Source organism: Myotis nattereri (assembly GCF_964212035.1).
Source record: "Myotis nattereri genome assembly, chromosome: 1".
Lineage (NCBI taxonomy): Eukaryota > Metazoa > Chordata > Mammalia > Chiroptera > Vespertilionidae > Myotis > Myotis nattereri.
The window spans coordinates 208,012,961-208,033,929 of record NC_138075.1 but is presented as its reverse complement, the minus strand read 5'-3'; the positions used below and the strand labels follow the sequence as shown (position 1 = coordinate 208,033,929).

Sequence of the window (20,969 nt, the reverse complement as noted above, 5' to 3'; positions counted from 1 at the left end):
TTGGATACTTAGTATATTCACATCACCACTAATTCCAAAATAATTTCATCACCCCAAAAAGAAACTCATTTGCAGTCACTCCTCATTTTTCCCTCCCCACCAGTCTCTGGAAACTATGAATCTACTGCCTGTCTCTATGGATTGCTTATTTTAGATATTTCTTATAAATGGAACCATCCTATATAATAAAAGCCTAATGTGAAAATTGTCCCCTCAGGCGGTCATTCAACTGGGTGTTTGACCGCTCACTATGATGTGTGCTGACCACCAGGGGGCAGCGCGGAACATGGTGGGCATCGGCGATGCACTGTGACCTCTCACCAGCTACCTGGGGGTGGGGGTGACAGGGATGGAGGTGCGGTGAGAATGTGGGTGTCTGCCAAGCTTGCTCTCACTCCCCCTGCTACCCTCCCCCGGGATGCCAGGGCTCACACACCGGCGCTCTGGTGCCGGGTGAGCGCCCACAGGAAGCCCGTCCTGAACCCATGTGGCCTCTTCTGGGTGAGCCTGGTTGCAGCTGCAGGGAATGCAGGGACCAGTCAGGTTCCCCATGGGTTCTGCAAGGCTCCCCATGGGTTCGTGCAGGAGCCGGTCTGCAAGGCTGGCCGGGAGAGAGTGTGCTGCCCGCTCGGCTTCCAAGCAGTGCTGCTGGGTGGCCCAGAGGTCCATGCTGCACCCTGGCCTGCGGTGTCCAGCTGTGCTCACTGCATCTCCGTGTGGGCACTTGGGTGCCATGACTCAGGCGGAGGGGGGTGCACGAAGGCCCAGGTGTGCCTAGGGTCCAGAGGTCAGCTGGGACCTGCCCTTCCACGCCAGATGCTTGCGCTTCGATCGCTGACCAGGCCTAGGGACCTCACCCATGCATGAATTTTGTGCACTGGGCCTCTAGTACAATATATAGTCTCTTGAGCCTGGTTTCTTTCACTCATTGTAATGTTTTTAACGTCCATTTATGCCTTAGCATGTATCAGTACTTTATTCCTTTTTATGACCAAACTAGAGGCCCAGTACACGAAATTCGTGCACAGGTAGAGTCCCTAGGTCTGGCTGGTGATCAGGGCCTATTGGGGCCTTCCTTCCCCGGCTGCCAGCTACCAGCCTGAGCCTTCCTTTGTTCCGCACCGCCCCCTGGTGGTCAGTGCAGATCATAGTGAGCGGTCAAACTCCCGAGGGGACAATTTGCCTATTAGCCTTTTATCACATAGGATAATATTCCATTGTATGGGTATACTACATTTTGTTTATTCATTCTTTAATTGGTGATGGACATTTAGGTGGTTTTCACTTTTTAGCCATTTTGAATAATGCTATCGTGAACAGTCAAGTACACATTGTTTCATGGACATATGTTTTTAATTCATTCATATATATATATATATATATATATACACACACACACACACACACACACACACACATACATATACATACATACTGAGTGGCCAAATTATTATGAGCGGCCAGATTATTATGACCACCCCATCAGTACAATGAAGTGAATTAGTTATGCAAATAATAATAATAATAAAACCTTGAGAGTATTTGCTTAGGAAGTTTTCAATATTCAGTATTTTTGGAAGTGTCAATGAAGTACTGATGGGGTGGTTATAATAATCTGGCCAGTCATAATAATCTGGCCACTCAGTGTATATATATATAATGACTTTTCTGGACTTGATAGTATCCTCAGCAAATATTTTTCCTGAAACAGACTTTTACACTGTTGAGGTATGATTGCACGCTGTCAAACTACAATTTACTAATATTCTCTCTCCGATTTCTGCCCTATCTGTCCTATTAGGGCTTGATTGCAGGAGGTGAACGCCAGTCCTCTATCCCTGGGTGCAGCTGGGGTCCTCCTTCCTGGAAAGCCCCTCCCTCATCACCAGCTCTAGAAAGAAATCCTGAAGTCTTCCAGCCAGGCAGCTACCTTTTGTTCCTCTGGCCTCTCTTCCCTGCCTGATCTTCCTGCTCCCCTCTCTGCCCCTTGAGGGGTTCAGGTGTGATCACTTTTGCTGTTTCTTGTAAGGACACGTGTTGCTTTATACAACAGGTGCTGATGAATATTCTGGAACTGAATAAACTGCTGATCAGCTGCTGTGATACTGTGATTTCTAATAAGAAACATATAGGGTGTCCCCCCCAAATGTATACACACACTTTGAATAATTATAAAGGCAGCGTTTATTAAAATACATTTCATATTCAAAATTGAGCTATCAGCTGTTAATGTGTGTATACATTTTTTTGGGGGGGACACCCTTTATATTTGGTCTTTGTCCCCCTTCCTGGCACAGAGCTCATCAAACCCTTGGAATTTCCTGGGAAGAGAATGAAAGGTGTCTTTTGTTATGTTAATGAGGCGACTAAATCAGCAAAGGTTGGAGGTTGGTTGCCAGGGGAACCAACCACAGGATTAAGGGGTTGAAGTTTTCAGTCTCACTCCCTAACCTCCAGGGAGGGGAGAGGGGCTGGAGATTGACTTCAATCACCAAGTGCTAGTGATCTAATCAATAATGCTTATGTAATGGAACCTCCTTAAAAACCCACATGATGGGGTTCAGGGAACTTCCAGGTCAGTGAGCACCTGCGGAAGCAGGAAGAGTGCTGCTCCCGGAGGGCACGGCAGGTCTGTGCGCTTTCTCCATACCTCGCCCTCTTCATCTCTTCCATCCAGCTGTTCCCGAGTTACAGCCTTTTGTAATAAACCATTAAACTCATAAGTGAAAGGTTTCTCTGAGTTCTGTTAGCCGTGCTATAAATTAATTGAACCCAAGAAAGGGGTTGTGAGAGCCTGTGACGTATAGCCAGTTGGTCAGAAGCACAGGTGACAGCCTGGATTTGTGACTGGCATCTGAAGTGGGGAAGTGGGGACAGTGTGGTAGGATCAAGCCTGTAATCTGTGGGACCTGACGGGATCTCCCGGTAGACAGAGTCAGAACTGAGTTGAGCCCTAGGGCTCCCAGGCTGGTGTCAGAGCAGTGTTTGGTGGTGTGGAAAAACACACACATATTGTCGATTGTAGTTGCCAAGTGTCAAGTGGTTCTGATTCATTTGAAGTTGAGTTTCCTTGTTGTTGGTATTGCAATGGTTTTTAACCAGGTCCTGTAGGGAACTGGGGGGAACAGGCTGGTAGGGTGAGGTCATGCTTTTGCATCTTCCTGCCTCCCCACATCTGAGTTGGACAGCAGCCTCTCTGTGAACCTCCCAACTCTCAGAAGGTTGCGCTGTCCTTGCCTCTTGCTCCTCCCGAAAGGAGGAAAATGGCAGAAGAGTGGGGCAGGAGTGTAAGGGTTTGTTTGGGGGGGGGGGGGGTTGTGGGGGAGGCTTATAGGGGAGTAATTCTTCCAGTTCTTGCCCTTCTCCCTTTTTTCAACTCCTTCCTTAATGTCTCAGGAAAACTGAGATGGTGAGAGATTAAATAATCCTTTTAAAGTATTGTATTTTCTGTAGATCCTATTTGTTTAGATCTCTATAGTCCTATCTGGATAGTCTATTCCTCTCCACAGAGCAACCACATCTTTTTAAAAAAATTTATTTTTAAATAAGTGATCTAGAACTATGGAAGTGCTTGTCAATTCTACTTGACAATCAGAATCACTTTAGGAGAAAAAATACACACACACACACACACACACACACTTCTCCAAGCTTAAGTAGACCTAGAGGTCACCACCAATATTAATCTCTCAGGCTGAATTCATTTGGCTGACACATTTTGCTTGGCGGGTGGAGTTTTAATAATTGAGCACACCTTCTCCAAGATGCCCCAGTTCATTCATTCCTTATTGTCTCACACATGGCCTTCTTCACACATTTATATGACCTGCCTACCCTCTGAGGTCTCTGAGAATTAGACCCTGCCCTAGAGCAGCCACATTATCAGCCTTCCTTCCCCACCTACATTCCCCCCCCTCCCCGCCCCCGCGCAGCACAGATAACTCTGATAGACAATCAGGTCTCAGAACCATCAGCATCTTTGAGCACTGACTGTCCTGTCTGCAGCGATTCTCAATTCTGGCTGAATGAGAATCACAGGAAGCTGTTAAAAGTTACTGATTCCTGGTCTACATACAGTTCTTTCCTGGGGGACTATCCAGTTTCTTGGGAAAAGGATACATTTTTTCAGATGGGAGGGAGTGTGATGTTTTAAGAAAAATTTATCAATTTGGGTGTGGGATCAGTTAGATTGTCTGATGTCAACAGTTTCCCTGTAATGAAATTTCAGATTATAACAGAATCTCTTTGTGTGGTGGGACTGGTAAGCCACATGTTGGTAGTGAATTAAAATAAGATCTTTCATGTGTATTTCTTAAAATATTTGGTGTTAGAGCTCCACACCTTACAAATCTACCCTGTGGAAAGGCACTTAGGTTCTCATGAAATGAGTGATTTTGCCCGGTCCTGGACCAGGGAGACCTGGAGCAGAGGGAGACCTCTGTGTGTCTAAAAGATATGTAAGCTTTAGGTAAGTTCAGACCAAGCTCTGCAAGAGCCCCCACTCACTGTATGTGGAGATGTGGATTCAGGTTTAAACAAATGAAGCTGTTGTTGAAAAGCTTCCCTATTTCACCTACACACTATCCCGTTGTACTGTATTACATTCAGGATTTGGTCTGAGTTCAAATTTTTTTGGTAAGAAGTGCAATTTTTATTCTCCTAAATTTAATGAAAAAAATGTTTGTGTGTGTGTGTGTGTGTGTGTGTGTGTGTGTGTGTGTGTGTGTGTTTGGCGTCCCCACCTCCTACCCAAGTAGCAGAAAATGGATCTGAATCAGTTAGAGGTAATTCCGGTTTCCTTAGTCAACTTTGGGCTCCCCTATTCTCTCCCCAGTGTTGCTTCTAAGTTCCTGCAAAGCTGGGGGATGGAGTGGTGGAGTGATGGCACATGACGATGTTTGTCATCGGTCCAGCTCGCTCTACCGGGTCCTCAGCTGCCCATGCACTCCCATCAAAACTATGTTGTTGCCTAGGAACTCTCGAGATTTCTCTCTAGCTCAGCTAGTTCACACCATTCCAAGGTCACAGGACAATTTTAGCTGCCTTCTTGGGGGGTTGTTTGCTAGTAATTTATGACTATTATTATTAGACCAGTGTCAATAAATCTCACATACAAGTGCATTCTCAAACTTAATGTGCTACCTGGACTCATGGTGAAATGAAGGCTCTGACTCAGTAGATGTGGATTAGGGCAGGGCCTGCATTTCTAACACATTGTCAGGTGATATCCAGGCTGCTGGTCTTTGACTTTAATGGAGCTCTCAGCCTCCATCTCTTCCACTTGCTGGGGAAGTGATGTGATAACAGGGAAAGATGTGGTTAAATGACGACAAATGCACTCTCCTTTTCTCCCTTTTAATTTCTTTAGGGAACCTCTCTGCTTAAAAGAATAAAAGAAAGCCACTTCCCTAGGATGCTTCTAAGGCTATTTTCAATTATCCAGATACCTCTGTTAGAATGCTATCACTTTTGACTCCCCCCATGCCTTTATCCTGTATCTTACTCCCATGCACCCTACTGGGAAGGAGAAAAAAAAAGAGATGACATTCCCTGCCCACCCCCACCAACCCCCCTCCCTCTGTCCCATGATGCTCCGCTTGGTACTCATGCCTGGAATGCGGACTAGACTTAATTTCCTTACTTTCAGTAAATAGAGTACAGCAGAAGTCTTGGAATAGAACTTCTGATGTTAGTTTATACCAGTGATTTTCAACTGATGGGCCGCAATAATTTTTAAAACGTGCAATATGTAACTATGTAGCCAGGGCCAATGACCTCTTTTCCTTTAGTTTGCCAAATAAAAAAATAACAACAGCCAACACCAAAATAGCCGTCCAGTGTGAATGAATCAAAATTATACCTATTTTTTTTTTGTGTGTGTGTCAAATCGACAAAAGATATTTTTTGGTGTGCCACAGAATTTTAGTTATTCGTTTATGTGTGCTCCCGGAAGAAAAAGGTTGAAAATCGCTGGTTTATACAACTGACTTCCTTCTTGGACCTGAGCGTTTTCTTGGATGACTTGTGAGAGGACCACCATGATGCAGCAAGAAACAGAGGCAGAGACCCAGGGCCTGCAAGGAACTGAACCCTGAAAACAGCTAATGAGTGACAGAGAAAGGGGTCTCTTCAGTCCCAGCCCAGTCTTGAGGTGCCTGCAAGCCCCAGCTAACAGCAATCTCAAGAGAGACCTTGAGCCAGAAACTGTTGTTTTCAGCGTCTCAGATTTGGGTTATTTTGTAACTCAGCAATAGACAGGTAATATACCCACCTAACTCAGATGCATTTGGGGAGTATCATTAAAAGCGCTTACTGACCTAGCATGAAGATAACGCACAATTGATATGACAAAAGGAAAGAGAAGCGAACTTCGTGGGCCGGGGTGGCTAACTGGAACTCAGTGAGTGGCTCAGCATGCATGACACATGCATCTGCTACGAGACCTTTGGCCTTTTTAATGTTATTTATTTTTTCAGCGTGGAACTCTCAGGTGCCTGAGTTTGAAACTCAGTCTAACCTTTGCAGCTATAAACTGACTGACTACGCTTGTCTTATCGTCTCGCCCTGGAAGAGAACCGGCGAAAGCAACGTTTCTCAGTCGCTACGACCCTGGGCTGGCAGGCGCTGGAGGTTCTTTCCTCCGCCCCTTTCTAGGCTCAATAGCCGAGTTGTCTGCCTCGGAGAAAACCACCTTCGATTACATAAAGGTTATTAGGGGCCGGGAAACACTAGTCCTTTTGTTACCAGCCATCTCCCGACTTTAGGGGTGGGGGTAACCCCTGGAAAGTTGGGCGGGCTTTGTGTCCTCTCCAACTCTGGGCTTTTCTCAAACCGCAGAGCCCGGGCTTTCTAGTCGAGAAGCCGCGGCCCTGGCCTTCAGGGTTTGGCCTCCTCCTCCCGAGCTGCGCGCGGGGCAGCCCGGAGCAGGGGGACCCCCGCGCCTCCCAACTTCCCGCCGCGCGCCCCAGCCAGCGGGTGGTGCGGGAGGGGGGGGGGCGGTGAAGGCGGGGCCGGCGCTCCCCTCCCCCTCCCTCCCCGTTGTCCCCACCCACTTCCCTTTCTGGGTCCGGCAGTCCCGCGGGCGCCCCTCCAGCAGTGACGCGTGGGGAGGAGCCGCCGCCGCCGCCGCCGCCTGCGCGGGGGAGCCATGCCCGCGCCCCGCCGCGCCCCGAGCCCGCCCCCGGCTGCCCGCCGCTCCACGAGCCGGCGGCGGGAGTGAGCGGGAGCGGCGGGCGAGGAGCCTCCGCCGGCCCGCAATGTCACCATTGTTCAGCTGGGTGGCCAAGGTAGGCGGCGTCCGTTACCGGAGCGGACGGCCCTGGGAGCTGGCGTCCCGGCGGGCGCGGTCCGGGGAACAGTTGTAACTGTCGGGCCGTCGGGGGGTCCGGAGCGCGGGGAGCGCTAGCGGCCGGGGGTCCGACTGAGCCCGGGCCGCCCGCGGCGGGGGCGCCCCGCAGCCCCGGGTCCGCGGGGAGAGCGGCCAGTGCATCCCGGTGGTTGTCCTGGTGGTTCTCATTCATTCGTGTCCGTCCGGTGGAGCAAAGAGGCAAGTGGTGTCACGCCCATTTCACAGATGGGGAGACTGAGGCTGACCACGGGACCCAGGGGTTCGCACCTGGCGATCAGCCGTTCAGGCTCGGCAGCTCCCGCCCCCCCATCCCCCCTGGCGCCGTGGACTCCCCGCTGGGTGCGTTCCCTCCGGCCTGGGGGCTGTGCAGCATCCTCCTCGGTCTCGGTGTGTGATGGTTGTCTGGGATGGCACACTGAGGATGTCCACAGGGCTGATGAACTCCGTGCACCCAGAGGGTGGTGCCTGTGCTTTGTTTTTAACTCCCCGGTTTCAATAGCAAGGTTTTGAAGTCTGAGTTTTAGACGTCAGTTCTTTGCTCTCTGTTTCCTGAAAGTTTTATGTTCAGATCGCTGGCGCCGGCAGAATCACCGAGCGTTACCAATCCAGACCAGTCTCACTGCTGCTAAAAGGAAGCCGTTGGAGTAGATTTCCAGAGTTCCCACCAGCCCGAGAACATAGTAATAGAATAATGCCACCCGGGGTACCAGGTGCTGTGTGTTTTGAAAGTTGCATCCCTCGCAGCCTCTAGGGCCAGCAGGGCCATGGGGCATCTTTCTGGCTCCCCAGGGCTGCTCCCGGGATATGGCAGGTTGAGTAATAAGCTCACCTTGAGAAAACCCCTTAGCCATTCTGTGACCCTTTATGGATACTAATTAGGTGGTCGTTATAGCTGTAGTTATGATGCAACGCTTTTAGAGTGTCATTTTAAAGTGCATTTCTATGAATACCTGTTAGTGAGGCAGGTAAGGCTCTGCCTGTCGTTTAGGTTTAATAAAGTGGAGACACAGAAACTGAATAAGATTAGTTATTAGACAAGTGCTATGCCCTATTCCATCACGGAAGCCTCAGAGAATCTTCACTTCCTGAAACACAGCTGGTGGGAAAATGAAATGACAAAAAAGTTTTGAATCAATCACTTTTTGCTAAAGAAAAATTGATAATGCCCAGATTTTCTGGTTTGAACTGACAGCTAATATAATGGCTTTTATAAATAATGCTAATTTTAAAAAATGATATTACGTAGTTTAAAATGTAATTCACGCTGTGCGGTCTGGTTATATTTTACTTACCGATTCTCGGTTGAGGATTTGAATCTATTTTTATATATTTGTGCTGTAAGGCCAAAAGGAGAAAAAAAATAGAAACTCATGTTTTTTAATTTTAAAATCAATAAGAAGTAAATCTAAAAAAACAAAAAACAAAGCAAAACCCAACATATTGCCAGTACTGTTTGATAGTTTTATTTTTCTTTTCCAAAATGTATTTAATAAAATACTTTTCTCTATGGGAGTGAGATGGATTTTGTAGTTTACATTGGCCTGCGGAGGTAACAGTGAGAACACCAGACCAAAGTCTTATTTAAAATAATAATGATAATAATGACTTTTATAAGGATTGTCAGCCAACTAGCAACACTTTTGAAAAGCTTATGTAAATGAACTCTATGTTAATAATGGGATCTAAATTTTGAATCATGTTATTCCAAAGCTATTTAAACTGCAGAACAAAAACAACAACAAACTGAATTGTTTTTGGAGCAGATTTTTCACTTGTCAGCGTAATTTTAAAAAATCTTGTTACTTTATATTTTATTTCTTCTAGGTGGTGTGCTATTATGAGTTGCATCCTGGAATTGATTTTTATAGACAATATGTTATTTTGTAAGAGCTTTTAGAATATGAAAGTTCATTTATTGGGGCTATAGATTATAAGAGTGACTTTCTATGGAACTTACTTGGTTTTCAGTTTAGAGAAGTCATTAACACACCTTGCATTATAGATTAGGGAATGTTTTTAAAAGCAGAAAAGCAAGAGGCACAGATAATGCACACAATGGGCATAATCCCCAAGTGCATTTATATTTGGTTTTAGAATGACCCTTCAAAAACACACAAATGCATATAGCACACACCTCACATCTAAGTTTATTTTCAGTTTTGACCTTTGCAAACTGCACCTCAACAGCTGGTAGGAAAGGGGAGTGGATGTAACTAGGAGCAGATGGATACCTGAACATGAATTTGTTTTTCTTGGGTGATGCATTAATATTGCATGACTGTTTACAGTGAGCCATTTTATGGTGTAAGAATAAAGCCAAAACAGGGAAGAATTTTATTTCAAAGAGATTATCTGTTAAAAAAAAGAAAGCAATAATATGCTTTTTGTTTGTTTGTTTGTTTTGTATTGGGCATGACCTGGAACGTTAAAGCAGGCTTGCATTGTGTCACAAACGGACCCAGATTATATAGCGGTGTGCTTTCTTGAGTTTTTTACGTAGATTATAAGTAAAAACAAACCTCCCAAACTTTGTGATGTTCATACTAAACCCACACTCCAGCCACCTGGCAGTTTAGAGTATTTCTATGCCACAGCAGAACTGCCCGGCGACTTTCTGAATTGCACCTGCCTGTAAAGATTATAGTTAAGATTATTGCGAGTACCTCAGATTAGTGGATTATAAATATATAAGTCCATTTATTCGGTAAAATGGAAAATGGGACCTAAATACAGTCAAATTTCCTGTGTTCTCAAATCCAAATGCAGTTTCATATAGTTTAGGCCTTATATGAAGTTATTTTTCCAGTGCTCATGTATTTATTCAGCAGGTGTTTATTGGGTGCCTTCTGTGTACTAGGTCCTGCTCATGCCCTGGAGGAGTTAGTTCACTTTGCCCAATGGGTTTAGCCTTTAAAAAATCCACACTGAAGTTTCGTAAGCCAAATACTTAAAAATGCATTAGGGAAGGAATGAATCCTTCTGTAAAACAAACAACCGATTACTAACAGATATGTTATGTAATACCAGGTTTCTCATATTTTGGCCTTGCTTAAAACATAGGTTTGCAGCCATTATTCATTTAATAAATCATTTAACAAAATGTTTTTGATGCAGATATTTATGGAGCACCAACTATGTGTCAGGTACTGTTTGAAGAACTGGAGATTAAGTAGTGGGCAAGGCAGACCTAGTCCATGTTTTTATGGAGCTCGAATGCTAGACAGGAGGGACAGCCGGTAGGAGAAGTAGGCTAACAGATGACCGAGGTAGTTTCAGATGGTGGTGAGTGCTAGGCAGTAAACAAGGCAGTTTGATGGAGTGACTGGGGTCTGGGGTGGCGAGGAGGTGACATTTCATCAGAGTGGGTAAGAGGGCACTAAACATGGTCCCGGCAGAGGGAGCAGCAGGGACCTTGCAAGGCCTGGAGGTGGCACCAGGTGGGCCTGTGGAAGCAGCAGGAAGCAGGCAGGTAGACCCTGAGCCCAGAGGGGTAATCTGGGCCAGACCATTTAAGGCTCTGTAGGCACCATACAGGTTTGGATTCTCTTTACAGTGCAATGGATGCCATTAGAGGGTGTGAAAGAACGGGAGTGACATCAGGCCCTGGAAGCAGAGAGACTGCGCAGACTGTTGTGGTTTGGGCAGGAGGTGAGAGTGGTGGCTGGGACTTGGGGAGTAAGGAAGGAGCACCAGTGGATACATCATCGTTCTTTATCTTCGGAGATGATGTGACCCAGTGGCTTCGCTGTCTTGTTTGTCGGAGGTTGCTGCAAATGGCCAGGTAACTAGTTGCTTCTGTGTTGAGTACAAGCGCAGCATGTCCGTTGTTCAGCTGCTCCTAACCACGGCTTTCAGACGCAGCTGTGCCCAGCCACTGGGCTTATTTATTTACCTCTGAGGTTTTCTGTACACTGGAGCGGCCCACCTCGGGTGCCTGAGATCAGTTGGACTCGCCTTTCTGTTTGCACAGCACACAGCAGCCTCCTGTAAGGTGTGATCTGACTAGCCAGCGTTCAGGCAGCAATTCTTCTGTCTTGCTTAAAGTCAGTCCCATGTCGGTGTGTCCTAGCTTTATGTGATGGGTTAATTAAAAATCATTTATTAAAAGTTTTTTTCTCCTCCTGTAGACTTATATGACTTTTAATTAGTGGATGTTTGAGTTTAGTAAAGAGGGAAAACTTGTCGTCATAGTTAAACCATCCCTAGAATTTGAAAAATTTGCTGACTCTGCTCAGCAAAGCTAGTGTGGCCCTGAGTGAGATTTCAGCTGAGAACCTGTGGGGCATTTTTGTCTGGCGGTGGTAGTAGTTCCTCTTGGCTTTGGGGGCCCAGGGAGGTTTTGCTAAGAGAGAATGGAGAAAAGCAGGGATAGAAACTCCACCTAACCCACGAGCCCAGAGCAGATCTCCTAAAGGGAAAAAAAGCAAACGTTAGTGTGCTTTCCACACTCCCTACACTGAGCTTAGCCTATATGTGCCTCCGCCCCACCTTTCACCCCTTCCCTGAAACATCTCCGATTACTCACTCATTCATTCATTCATTCATTCATTCCATGAATTGTGCTACACAGGGTAGAAGATAAGCCCTAGGGCATGTCCTCTGACCTGCGGGAGCTCCTCTGCAAGGGGAGGTTAGACCACCGGCCAGCTGGGCTGCGGCATGGGAGAGAAGGGAGGCTCTGGCCCCGCGTGAAGGTGGCCAAAGAGGAGTCACCCAAGGGTGGCAGGCAGTTGGAGTAGCACGTGCAGAGTGCGGGAAAGGCCTGCAAGCACGTGGGAGGAGCCTCAGGTACAGGCTGCTGGTCAGGCTGGAAGGAGAGTCCGCTGTAGGGAGTAACAGAGGGTGAGCCTGGCCAGGTGAGCAGGGGCCAGGATGCACGTGGCACGCAGACGCCTTCAGAGGAGCTGGCATTTTATCCTGGGGCAGTGGGGATCCCTGTAGGGACTAAAGCAGATCTTTGACCAAACTCTCGTAGCCACATCGTCCATTCTGTGTGAGGCCTTGAGTTATAGTTATTTGAATATTTTATCTCCTCTCCTAGCCCGTAAGCCCCATGAACACAGGGGTGGTATTGTGTTTTATGCCAGTGCATACAGATCACTAGGGCATCTTGTTCAAATGTACTTCTGCTTTAGAAGGTCTGGGATGGAACCCAAGGTCCTGCATTTGCAACAAGTACTCTGGCGATGTTGCTGCTGCTGGTCTGGGGACCACACTTTGAGTAGCAGAGTTCTCACTGTCTGTGTTTTCTGTTACAGCTACCTTTAGACACAGGAGCTGCTTTTTTTTTTTTAAACAAATGCCATGATTTCAGGTTTGTTCCTTGTATCTTCTGGGAGGAGAACAGTAGAAATTAATGAAGTAAAACTTAAAAACTTAAAATCAACAGTAACCTTGAAGTTGAATGTCTGGGGAACAAGAGTGGAAGGAAGATTTTACACTGTGTACTCTTTTTCCCCCCCTTTATTGATTAAGGTATTACGTATGTGTCCTTATCTCCCCCTACCCCCCCTCCATGCCCTCATCCCCCTGGTGTCTGTGTCCATTGGTTAGGCTTATATGCATGCATATAAGTCCTTTGGTTGAGCTCTTCCCTTTACCCCCACCCTCCCCTACCTTCCCTCTGAGGTTTGATGATCTGATTGTGTATGCTTGCATCTTTTAAAAAATTTGAACTTTTTACATATTAACTCTTTAGTTTATTGAATTTTAAAAATACATTGTTGGCCTTTCCTCTTTTTCAGTATATTTAACTTTACCCCAAATAACATTAGGATACTAAAATAGAGTAGGAATCAGATTATTATTAAATAAATAGACTCATTGCCCCCCCCCCCTCATTTTAAAATAGACTTTAAAAAAGAGCAATTATAGGTTTCACAGCAAAATTAAGCAGAAGGTTCAGAGATTTCCCATAGATCCTTTGTTCCCACACTTGCATAGCCTCCCCCGTTAACAATATCCCCAGCCATGTGGGTATGCTTGTTACAGTTGATAAACCTGCACTGACATATTATTATTATTACCCAAGTCTATAGTTCATTCTTGATGTTGTATATTCTGTGTGTTTGGACAAATGTATAATGATATGTATCTATAATATATACTAAAAAGCTCCACAGTCCTAAAAATCCTCTGTGCTCTGCCTGCTCATCTCTTCCTCCCCTCACCCCCTGGCAACCACTGACCTTTATAATTTTGCCTTTTCCAGAATTTCATATAGTTGGAATCGTAAAGCACATATCTTTTACAGATTGGCTTTCACTTAGTAATGTTCATTTAAGTTTCTTTTGCGTCTTTTCATGGCTTGATTGCTCACTTTTTAGTGCTGAATAGTATTCCATTGCCTGGACGGACCAAGTTTATCTATTCATCTACAGAAGGACATCTTAGTTGCTTCCAAGTTTTGACAATTATGCATAAAGCGGCTGTAAACATCTGCGAGCAGTTTTTTGTGTGGACACAGGTTTTCACCTCCTTTGGGTAAATACCAGGGAGCACAGTTGCTGGATCATACAGTAAGAATACATGCAGTTTTAAATAGACTTTTTAAAAGAGCAGTTATAGGTTTCACAGCAGCTGTGGGAGATGGGGTGGGAGTGTATAATGTATCTCTTCTCTTCTAATATGGGAGCCTGAGTTTTCTCAGAAGAACATCAGCTGTCAAGCTGCCTACCAAAGTGGCTATAACATTTGCTTCCCACCAGCAGTGAGAGAGAGTTCTGGTTGCTCCATACCCTCACCTGCATTTGGCCTTGTCAGGGTTCCAGATTGTGGCCATTCTAATAGTCGTGTAGTGGCGTCTCATTGTTGCTTTAATGTGCATTTCCCTGATGACATATGATGTGGAGTACCCCCCCCCCTTTCTTTTGATTGTTAACTTATAATGAGTAAAAATAATAAATTAGTCCTTTAAAATTTTGTTTTATAATACACAGTGACATTCAGGAACATCTATAAAACAGAAAAGCAACACTTTATATTGGGTATACTTGTGAATCTAAACAAGTATCCCTAATTTCCCATTATTTCTCTTATCTTGTATTTTACTCTCGGAAGAGTGATGAACCAGCAGTCTACTGCACTGTTTGTTAGGTTTATAAGAAAGACATAATGGAAAAATTTTCTTTTAGTGTTCATGTACTCTGGTCCCTTTTCTGCAAATTATTTTTACATCTGTCAGGTGTTATAATGGGATTAAACTCACAGGCGTTGTTCACTTACTTTGGTTAAGTTTGCTGAGCCTGTTTTCTCATTTAGTATATTCTGTATTTATCTTAAAAAGATAGATCCTGTTTTAAAATTGAATAATGTCAAAATGTGCTTAGGAAATGGTGAAGAACATTAGTGAATGTAGATTGTTTAAAACATGGTTGAATTTGTGATTTAAGTCAATGGCTTAGTGCATGTGTGATTCTGAGCACCGTGGCCCCAGAGATGAGCAGGACCTGGGCCCAGCCCCACAGTTTGTTGTCTAGCAGGGAGAAGGCACCGGGAAGAGAACTGAATGTGACAGTACAGCTGCATGCAGAGGGAGGCACTCAGCTGGGGCTTCCGGGGAGACCTTTGAAGGAGGTGAGGTCTGAGCTAGGTCTTTAAGAGAAAGATGATTGAGTTGATGGGTGGAGTATGTAGATGGCGGAAAGGAATGAGAAATACTAGTGGTAGTTTTCCAGCGTGTTTTGGAATTATTCAGTGTTGCTTTCCAACTCTGTTTGCCTTGTTTTTGAGTCCAGTGATTTTTAACCTTAGGGAAGGCACATCAGGCTAAAGGAATTACCCAGATATAGGGAGATTTGGCGTTAAGAAAGGCCCTTTCTTTCATCCCAGCGCGCGGGTGCGCGCGTGCGCGCGCACACACACACACACACACACACACACACACACACCAATAGTTGTGGTTAGCCTGGTGGTGGTCATTTTGCTGTAACCAGAATGTAATCTTGAGTGTAATTCCACTGTCTGTTTTCTACATGAGGAAACGGAGATCTAGAGCAATGAAGTAATTACATTTGAACAATCACACAGCTGGTTTGTGGCAGAACTGAAACCCAAGTTCTTGGACCCCTGGTTTTTGCATATCTTGTTAATGTTGCCCTGCTCACTTGTTTGTGCTTTGTCTCTAAAGTATGTCATGAAAGTCAAAAGTGTGTGTGTGTCTATCAAGCAATATATTGTATTTTGGAATACTTGATGTGGTCACCTGCCTCTGTACATGGCACTGCAGAGTGGGTTGACGTGCCTGCCAGGAAGAGGCAAAGAAAGGAAGCCTGACGCTGGGCATCTGTTGGGGGGATGGGTGGAGATCCTCGGACATGGGAAGGTGTCATCAGTGCCAAGAGCCGGGGAGGCCTAGCTGGCTGTGTGATCTGCGGGCAGGAAGAAGCCAGGACCCGAGTATGGAAGAGAATGGGAGTTGCCGGAGTCCAGCGTGGCTCCTAGTGTTGGGCTGCAGTGGCCTTCCGGTCTTCGCGTAGTGTTCTCATTTCCAGGAGGGTGGCCTGTGGGAGGTGGGGTAGGAGTGTCTCATGTATCTCTCCTCTTCTGATTTGGGAGATTGGGTTTGTGCAGAAAACATCAGCTGCTGCAAAGAGGATTTAACAGGAGGAAAAATTACATTAGCGTAAATATAACGATGAGAAGAAAGAGATAATTACGTTTTGGCGCACTTAATATGTACCAGTCGTTATGTTGGGAGTAGTCAACTTCCAAATAATTGTGTAAGCAATCGTATTATTCCTGCCTCCTGTATTTTTTGGAAAAGGAGTGTGAGGAAACAGAGCTGTTAAGATTCAAGCTTGAACTGTCTGGCTCTATATTTACATTTTATCTGTTGAACCTATGCCATCTTTGTAATAAAGGGATTACAATACAGGTTCAGGATATGGGACAGGGCGGTCAAAACTTTGAAAAATATCCTTCCCACAAAGGAACTTTTCTCCCTTAGGCGAGGGTCATAAAATGAATAACTAACTTGCTTTTAAAAATAGGTGTACAATATTAAGAGAGAGAGTTAAACATCCATCAGCTCCCTCCTGCACACCCCCTACTGGGGACCCTAGCAGAAGAGCTATGCACTGACCTGGAATTGAACCAGAACATTTCAGTGCACGGGATGACACCCACCCAACTAAGGGACACGGTGAAAGCAGAGTTTATTCCTGTATTTTTATTTATTAATTATTATTTTGCATACCAACAACTCTGAAACCACATTTCCGACACTCTACATTTTCCTCTGCCCTTTTATAATCTCTCTTTATGACTTTCCCAGTCTTCCATGCAATCATTCATTTTCCATTCTTTACAGTAGATTAGTTCATATTTTTTTCATAATTTTATAGGCACTATAAGGTGTGTACTCTTTAACAAATACCGGTTTAAAAAAGTAAGTAAAAATAGGTGTGCAACATTGATGCGATACGGGAAGTAGAACTAATCATATTGGAATCCCTGAATTTCATAATGTTCTTAATTAGGGGGAAATGAAAACAGGAAATCAGTGGAAAAGTCACTGGTAGGAAAATCGAAGACAGGTCAAGACTGTGGGGAGGTTAGGGCCACTTGGGATAGACCGAAAGAGTTCAGTTTTGAGAGGACCATAGACCTGAGTTTTCTCTTTTCTTATTTACTTGAGTTGGGAGCTTCCGGGTGTGTTCACGTATTAGCTGGTATTCTTTTCACAGCACCATGAAGCCATGTTGCATAGTTATTCAGCTTCTCTGGAAAATGTTCCCAGTGTGAAGAGTCTATTCTGAGTAGGCTCTCCGGAGAATGCGACCACAGTGGGCGTTTTCTCCGGCCCGTGGCAGTCCGCCAGACAGGAAGTGAAAGGCGTGGGCAGGAGCCCAGGTTCGCCCCAAGTGTGCTGTTGAGCCTTGGCCAGATGCCATGGGAATGATGACCGTTGCCCTGCTGCCTATGAGGTAGCGCTGTGTGGGGGTCACATGAGTGATGGGAGTGAGTGTAAGCTGTCAGGTGCTCTTTAGGAAGAGCTTGTCCACGTGGTAGGAGTAGAGACATATGATTCCAGTATATTTCTTGACTTCTCCTCAAGTTATGCCTCCCTGGGCCCCAGGCCTTGCTCTGTGAAATGAGGACCCTGTGTTGAATGATTGCTATGATTCTTTTCAGCTTGGAATCTAGGTCAATATCACTGCAAGTCAGGCCCATCATCTTAGATTGTCCACCTCTGATAAGGGGCAGAGGGCCCCTGGAGCCATTGGTCTGGGGCACATCTTCTTTCCACCTGTTACCAGTGGAGAAATGACCTCCAACAAGTCACTTCTCTCTAGGCATGAATGTGTTCACCCACAAAGTGGGGACCACAGCCATCCTCCAGGCTGTGGAACATACTTGGAACAAGGCCTGGCTCAGAGAAGCACTAACAACATTGCGGCCACCACCATCGTCATTGTGGAATTTAGGGGTAGAGAAGACCTTTACAGTTTCTTAGTTCTGTCATTTATTTATTATTTGTTTCAAGATAAGAAAAGGGAGCCCTCCAGAGGTGAGGTCTCTTTCCCAAAGCCCAGCTTAGGTGTTCTGACACTTAGTCCACAGGTCTTTGCATCACCTGATACTCACTATGATATTTAGAGTCTTCTGTTGTTTTATCACATTCTGCATGCATTAAGCACAAGCCCTGGTTCAGCATTACAGAACAAGAGCGAAATGTTTTGTCAGGCCACAAGCACTGTAGATCAGATGAAGGGGAAAGTGGGGCAGAGAGAATCCACAGGCCTCTGCCACCAGCAGGCTCTGTGACCTTGCCCAAGGTTACACTCTGCCTCAAATTCCCCTTCCCTAAAAGGGAGCGGCTGCCCCACTGTTTCTGAAGTCTTCTTCATCTCTTCGCTTCTACGGCTATTAAAGTCCAGGAAATACTGTGCCACCAAAGAGGAAGATTCTCCAATTTTGGAAAACTTTAAAAATAGGAAGGAAGTTTATTTGTTTAGCAGAGTCCATAATTGTAGGCCCCTGAAGGCAGAGAATTGACCAAATGGTATTTTGCGGAAGTCTTGTTCACAGGGCGGACCCACAGGAAATGGTCCTTAGGTGAACACACACTGCGAGGTCTTTGAGATCATATTTGCTTAGAGACATTCGCACAGGCCCATTGTGATGGTCTCTGTTGTGTCAGGCCTTTTGTTTTTTCATATGTGTAAGTTTCCAAAGTTAAAATATTAGGGATTTGTAAAATTTGACTTTAGAAATTCAAACCAAAAGCTCCTTGTACATTGATTATTAAGAAATTAATTGTATAATGGGCATGAAATAGTGCTAATACGTTTACTATGGTCACAACCCTCTTATGGTTCCAGAAATAGCTGTATTTCTTTTTTAAAAAAAATATTTTTATTGATTTTAGAGAGGAAGGGAGAATGAGAGAGAGATAGAAGCATCAAAGATGAGAGAGAATCGTTGATTGACTGCCTACTGCACACCCCACACTGGGATCAAGCCTGGAACCGGGCATGTGCCCTGACCGGGAATCAAACCGTGACCTCCTGGTTCATAAGTCAATGCTCAACCACTGAGCCATGCTGGTTGGGCAAAAATAGCTGTTTTTCTGAGTTTCTAGGTGACGGGAAGGGGTTCTCTTCCTATATTTGAAGGTAATAATACATAGGAATTTGTGTTATGCTGGAGTTTCAGTAAAGGCAGCCCTTCAGTTCTACCACCCAATGTTAATGTAGCAGAAAGAACATCATGCCAGAGTCTGATTTCGCCAGTTCTCTGTCCTCTAAGCGAGCTGAGATGGTGATGGCTAGAACTTTTCCCCAGGGGAAATTCCTCAGTGTGCTAGACCACCAGAGCATGCAATTCTGTGTAGTTTTGCAATTGCCACACCATTTAGAGTAGCCTCATGACAGTTCCCACATTCTTGGCCAAGAATGCCAGCTTCTCCTTCAAGTTCAGTGTTGATCATGATATTGTGCATCTCCTCTGAGCCGGGCACTTGGGGCATACGTGCCAGGATGAGAAAGACACGGTTGCTGCCTCATGGAGGGGCAGGCAGGGGTGTGCTGAGGTACTTACACGGTAGTCCTGCAGTGGAGGGGGCTGAGGGAGATGCAAAACCTCCGAGGAGCCATTTGGGACATAGAAGTAATAATCTTCCAAATGCAGAAAATCCCTCTTGACAGCCTCACTGTTGGCTTGAATCAGCGGGATAGTCAGGACTGTTGGTACACCGTGAACTGAACGTCGTCCTTCTCAAAACCATTGTTTTCCTGTTGGGAGCTAGCCATGTGGTTTGGATATGGGTGTTAAGAAAGGCCTACTGTGTCCTGGAGCCCCTCTCTCTGCAGATTTGGGGTCTATTTAGGTCTCTGGCAATTTTTTCCTTTAATCCTGATTGAATAAACAGGCAGTGGAACTCCCTGGCCCCTCTCTGTGGGGGACGGGCTCTCGAGCCCTTTGTGCAGAGCCCAGGATGGGCACCAAAGCCCGCACCCCCACATCCTGTCTGCTGTTAAACTTGACAGTGCAAGCCCAGCAAGACCTGGGCGTCTACAAGGAAACTCCAAGTCACTGGAAATGTGGGTACCTGCTGCTGCTTTGTTTTATTTTTTTAATTTAGTGGGTTTAAACATTTTAGCCCTAATAAGTACATTTCAAACCAAAGACTATATTTCATCCCAGTTAAAAGCAATCATGGGCATCTGGTGTGATCTAGAAAAAGAGCCCTGAATGGGTGGGTTTTCTGATAAAATGAATAGGTTGAAGGAGAGGTTCCAGGGTCTCATCCAGGGGCTGAGAAAGAGCATTTGGATGGAAGCAGCTACATGAGCAAAGGCATGGAGGTGGAAATTCAAAGAAGCAGGAGCCCAGAGTATGTTTGAGTGGAGTGGAGTGACCCGGCCCCCATGCCCAGTTGGTGAATAGGAAACTCACAGGGAAGAGATGATGGGGATTCTGAAGGTCGGGCTGGGGTGTTGGCGTTTTGGAAGAGATGAGAGAGAAGCCCTATGTTTGTGAGTGGCAGGCTGAGGCCCTCAGAGCTGTGTTTCAGAAGATGAGGCTGTCAGTGGAGCGTGGGCTGGGTGGGTAGATACACTGGGAGAGGCCAGGGGCAGGGCGCTTGGTCAGGGGTCTTGCTGTGGCTGAATTAAGTACAGACCTAGACCAGTGCTTGAGGTTTGGGGCTCATCGTGAGAGAGCTGATGGAAAGATGGGGTAAGGAGAGAGAAGAGTAGAAGCCACTTTCCAGGTTTCAAAACGAGTTCCCTAGAAGGCATTTGGGAGACGAGGAGGGAGAGAAGCCTGTTTTAGGGCAAAGAGCATGAGCTGGATTTGGGTATTTTAAGGTCAAGGTGCCTGAAGTCTGTGATTCTTAAAGAGGTGGTTGGAAATTTGAGTCAAATTGAGGAAAGAATTCAGAGCTAAAGATGTAGATTAAGAAAGCATTGGAAGGAGAGTAGACTTTGTATTGTGCAGATAACGTCGTGTAGAATTGTACACTTGAAACCGAGATAATTATTGACCAATGTAACCCCAATAAATTCAGTTGTAAAGAAGGAAAAAAAGAGTGAAAAAATTAAAAAATTGGTATTTGTTGGCCTTGGGGGAGTGGATGCGACCCCTGGAGAGAGACAGAAAAAGCAGAATCCTCTCC

At 45.6% G+C, this 20,969-nt stretch overlaps 1 protein-coding gene across 2 annotated transcripts in view; it reads left to right on the top strand.

Moving 5' to 3' along the window:
- The window catches only part of TBC1D1 (TBC1 domain family member 1), a 203,138-nt gene that overhangs the window by 70,470 nt on the left and 111,699 nt on the right, over positions 1-20,969 (top strand). The window contains exon 1 of one of the 2 annotated variants that reach the window (XM_081097672.1): positions 7,200-7,286. The exons of the other annotated variant lie outside the window; for it this stretch is intronic. Coding sequence (XP_080953798.1) covers positions 7,257-7,286 — 30 coding nt within the window. The 5' untranslated portion in view covers positions 7,200-7,256. Of the gene's footprint in view, positions 1-7,199; positions 7,287-20,969 lie in introns of those variants that run through there. 2 annotated transcript variants of the gene reach the window in all.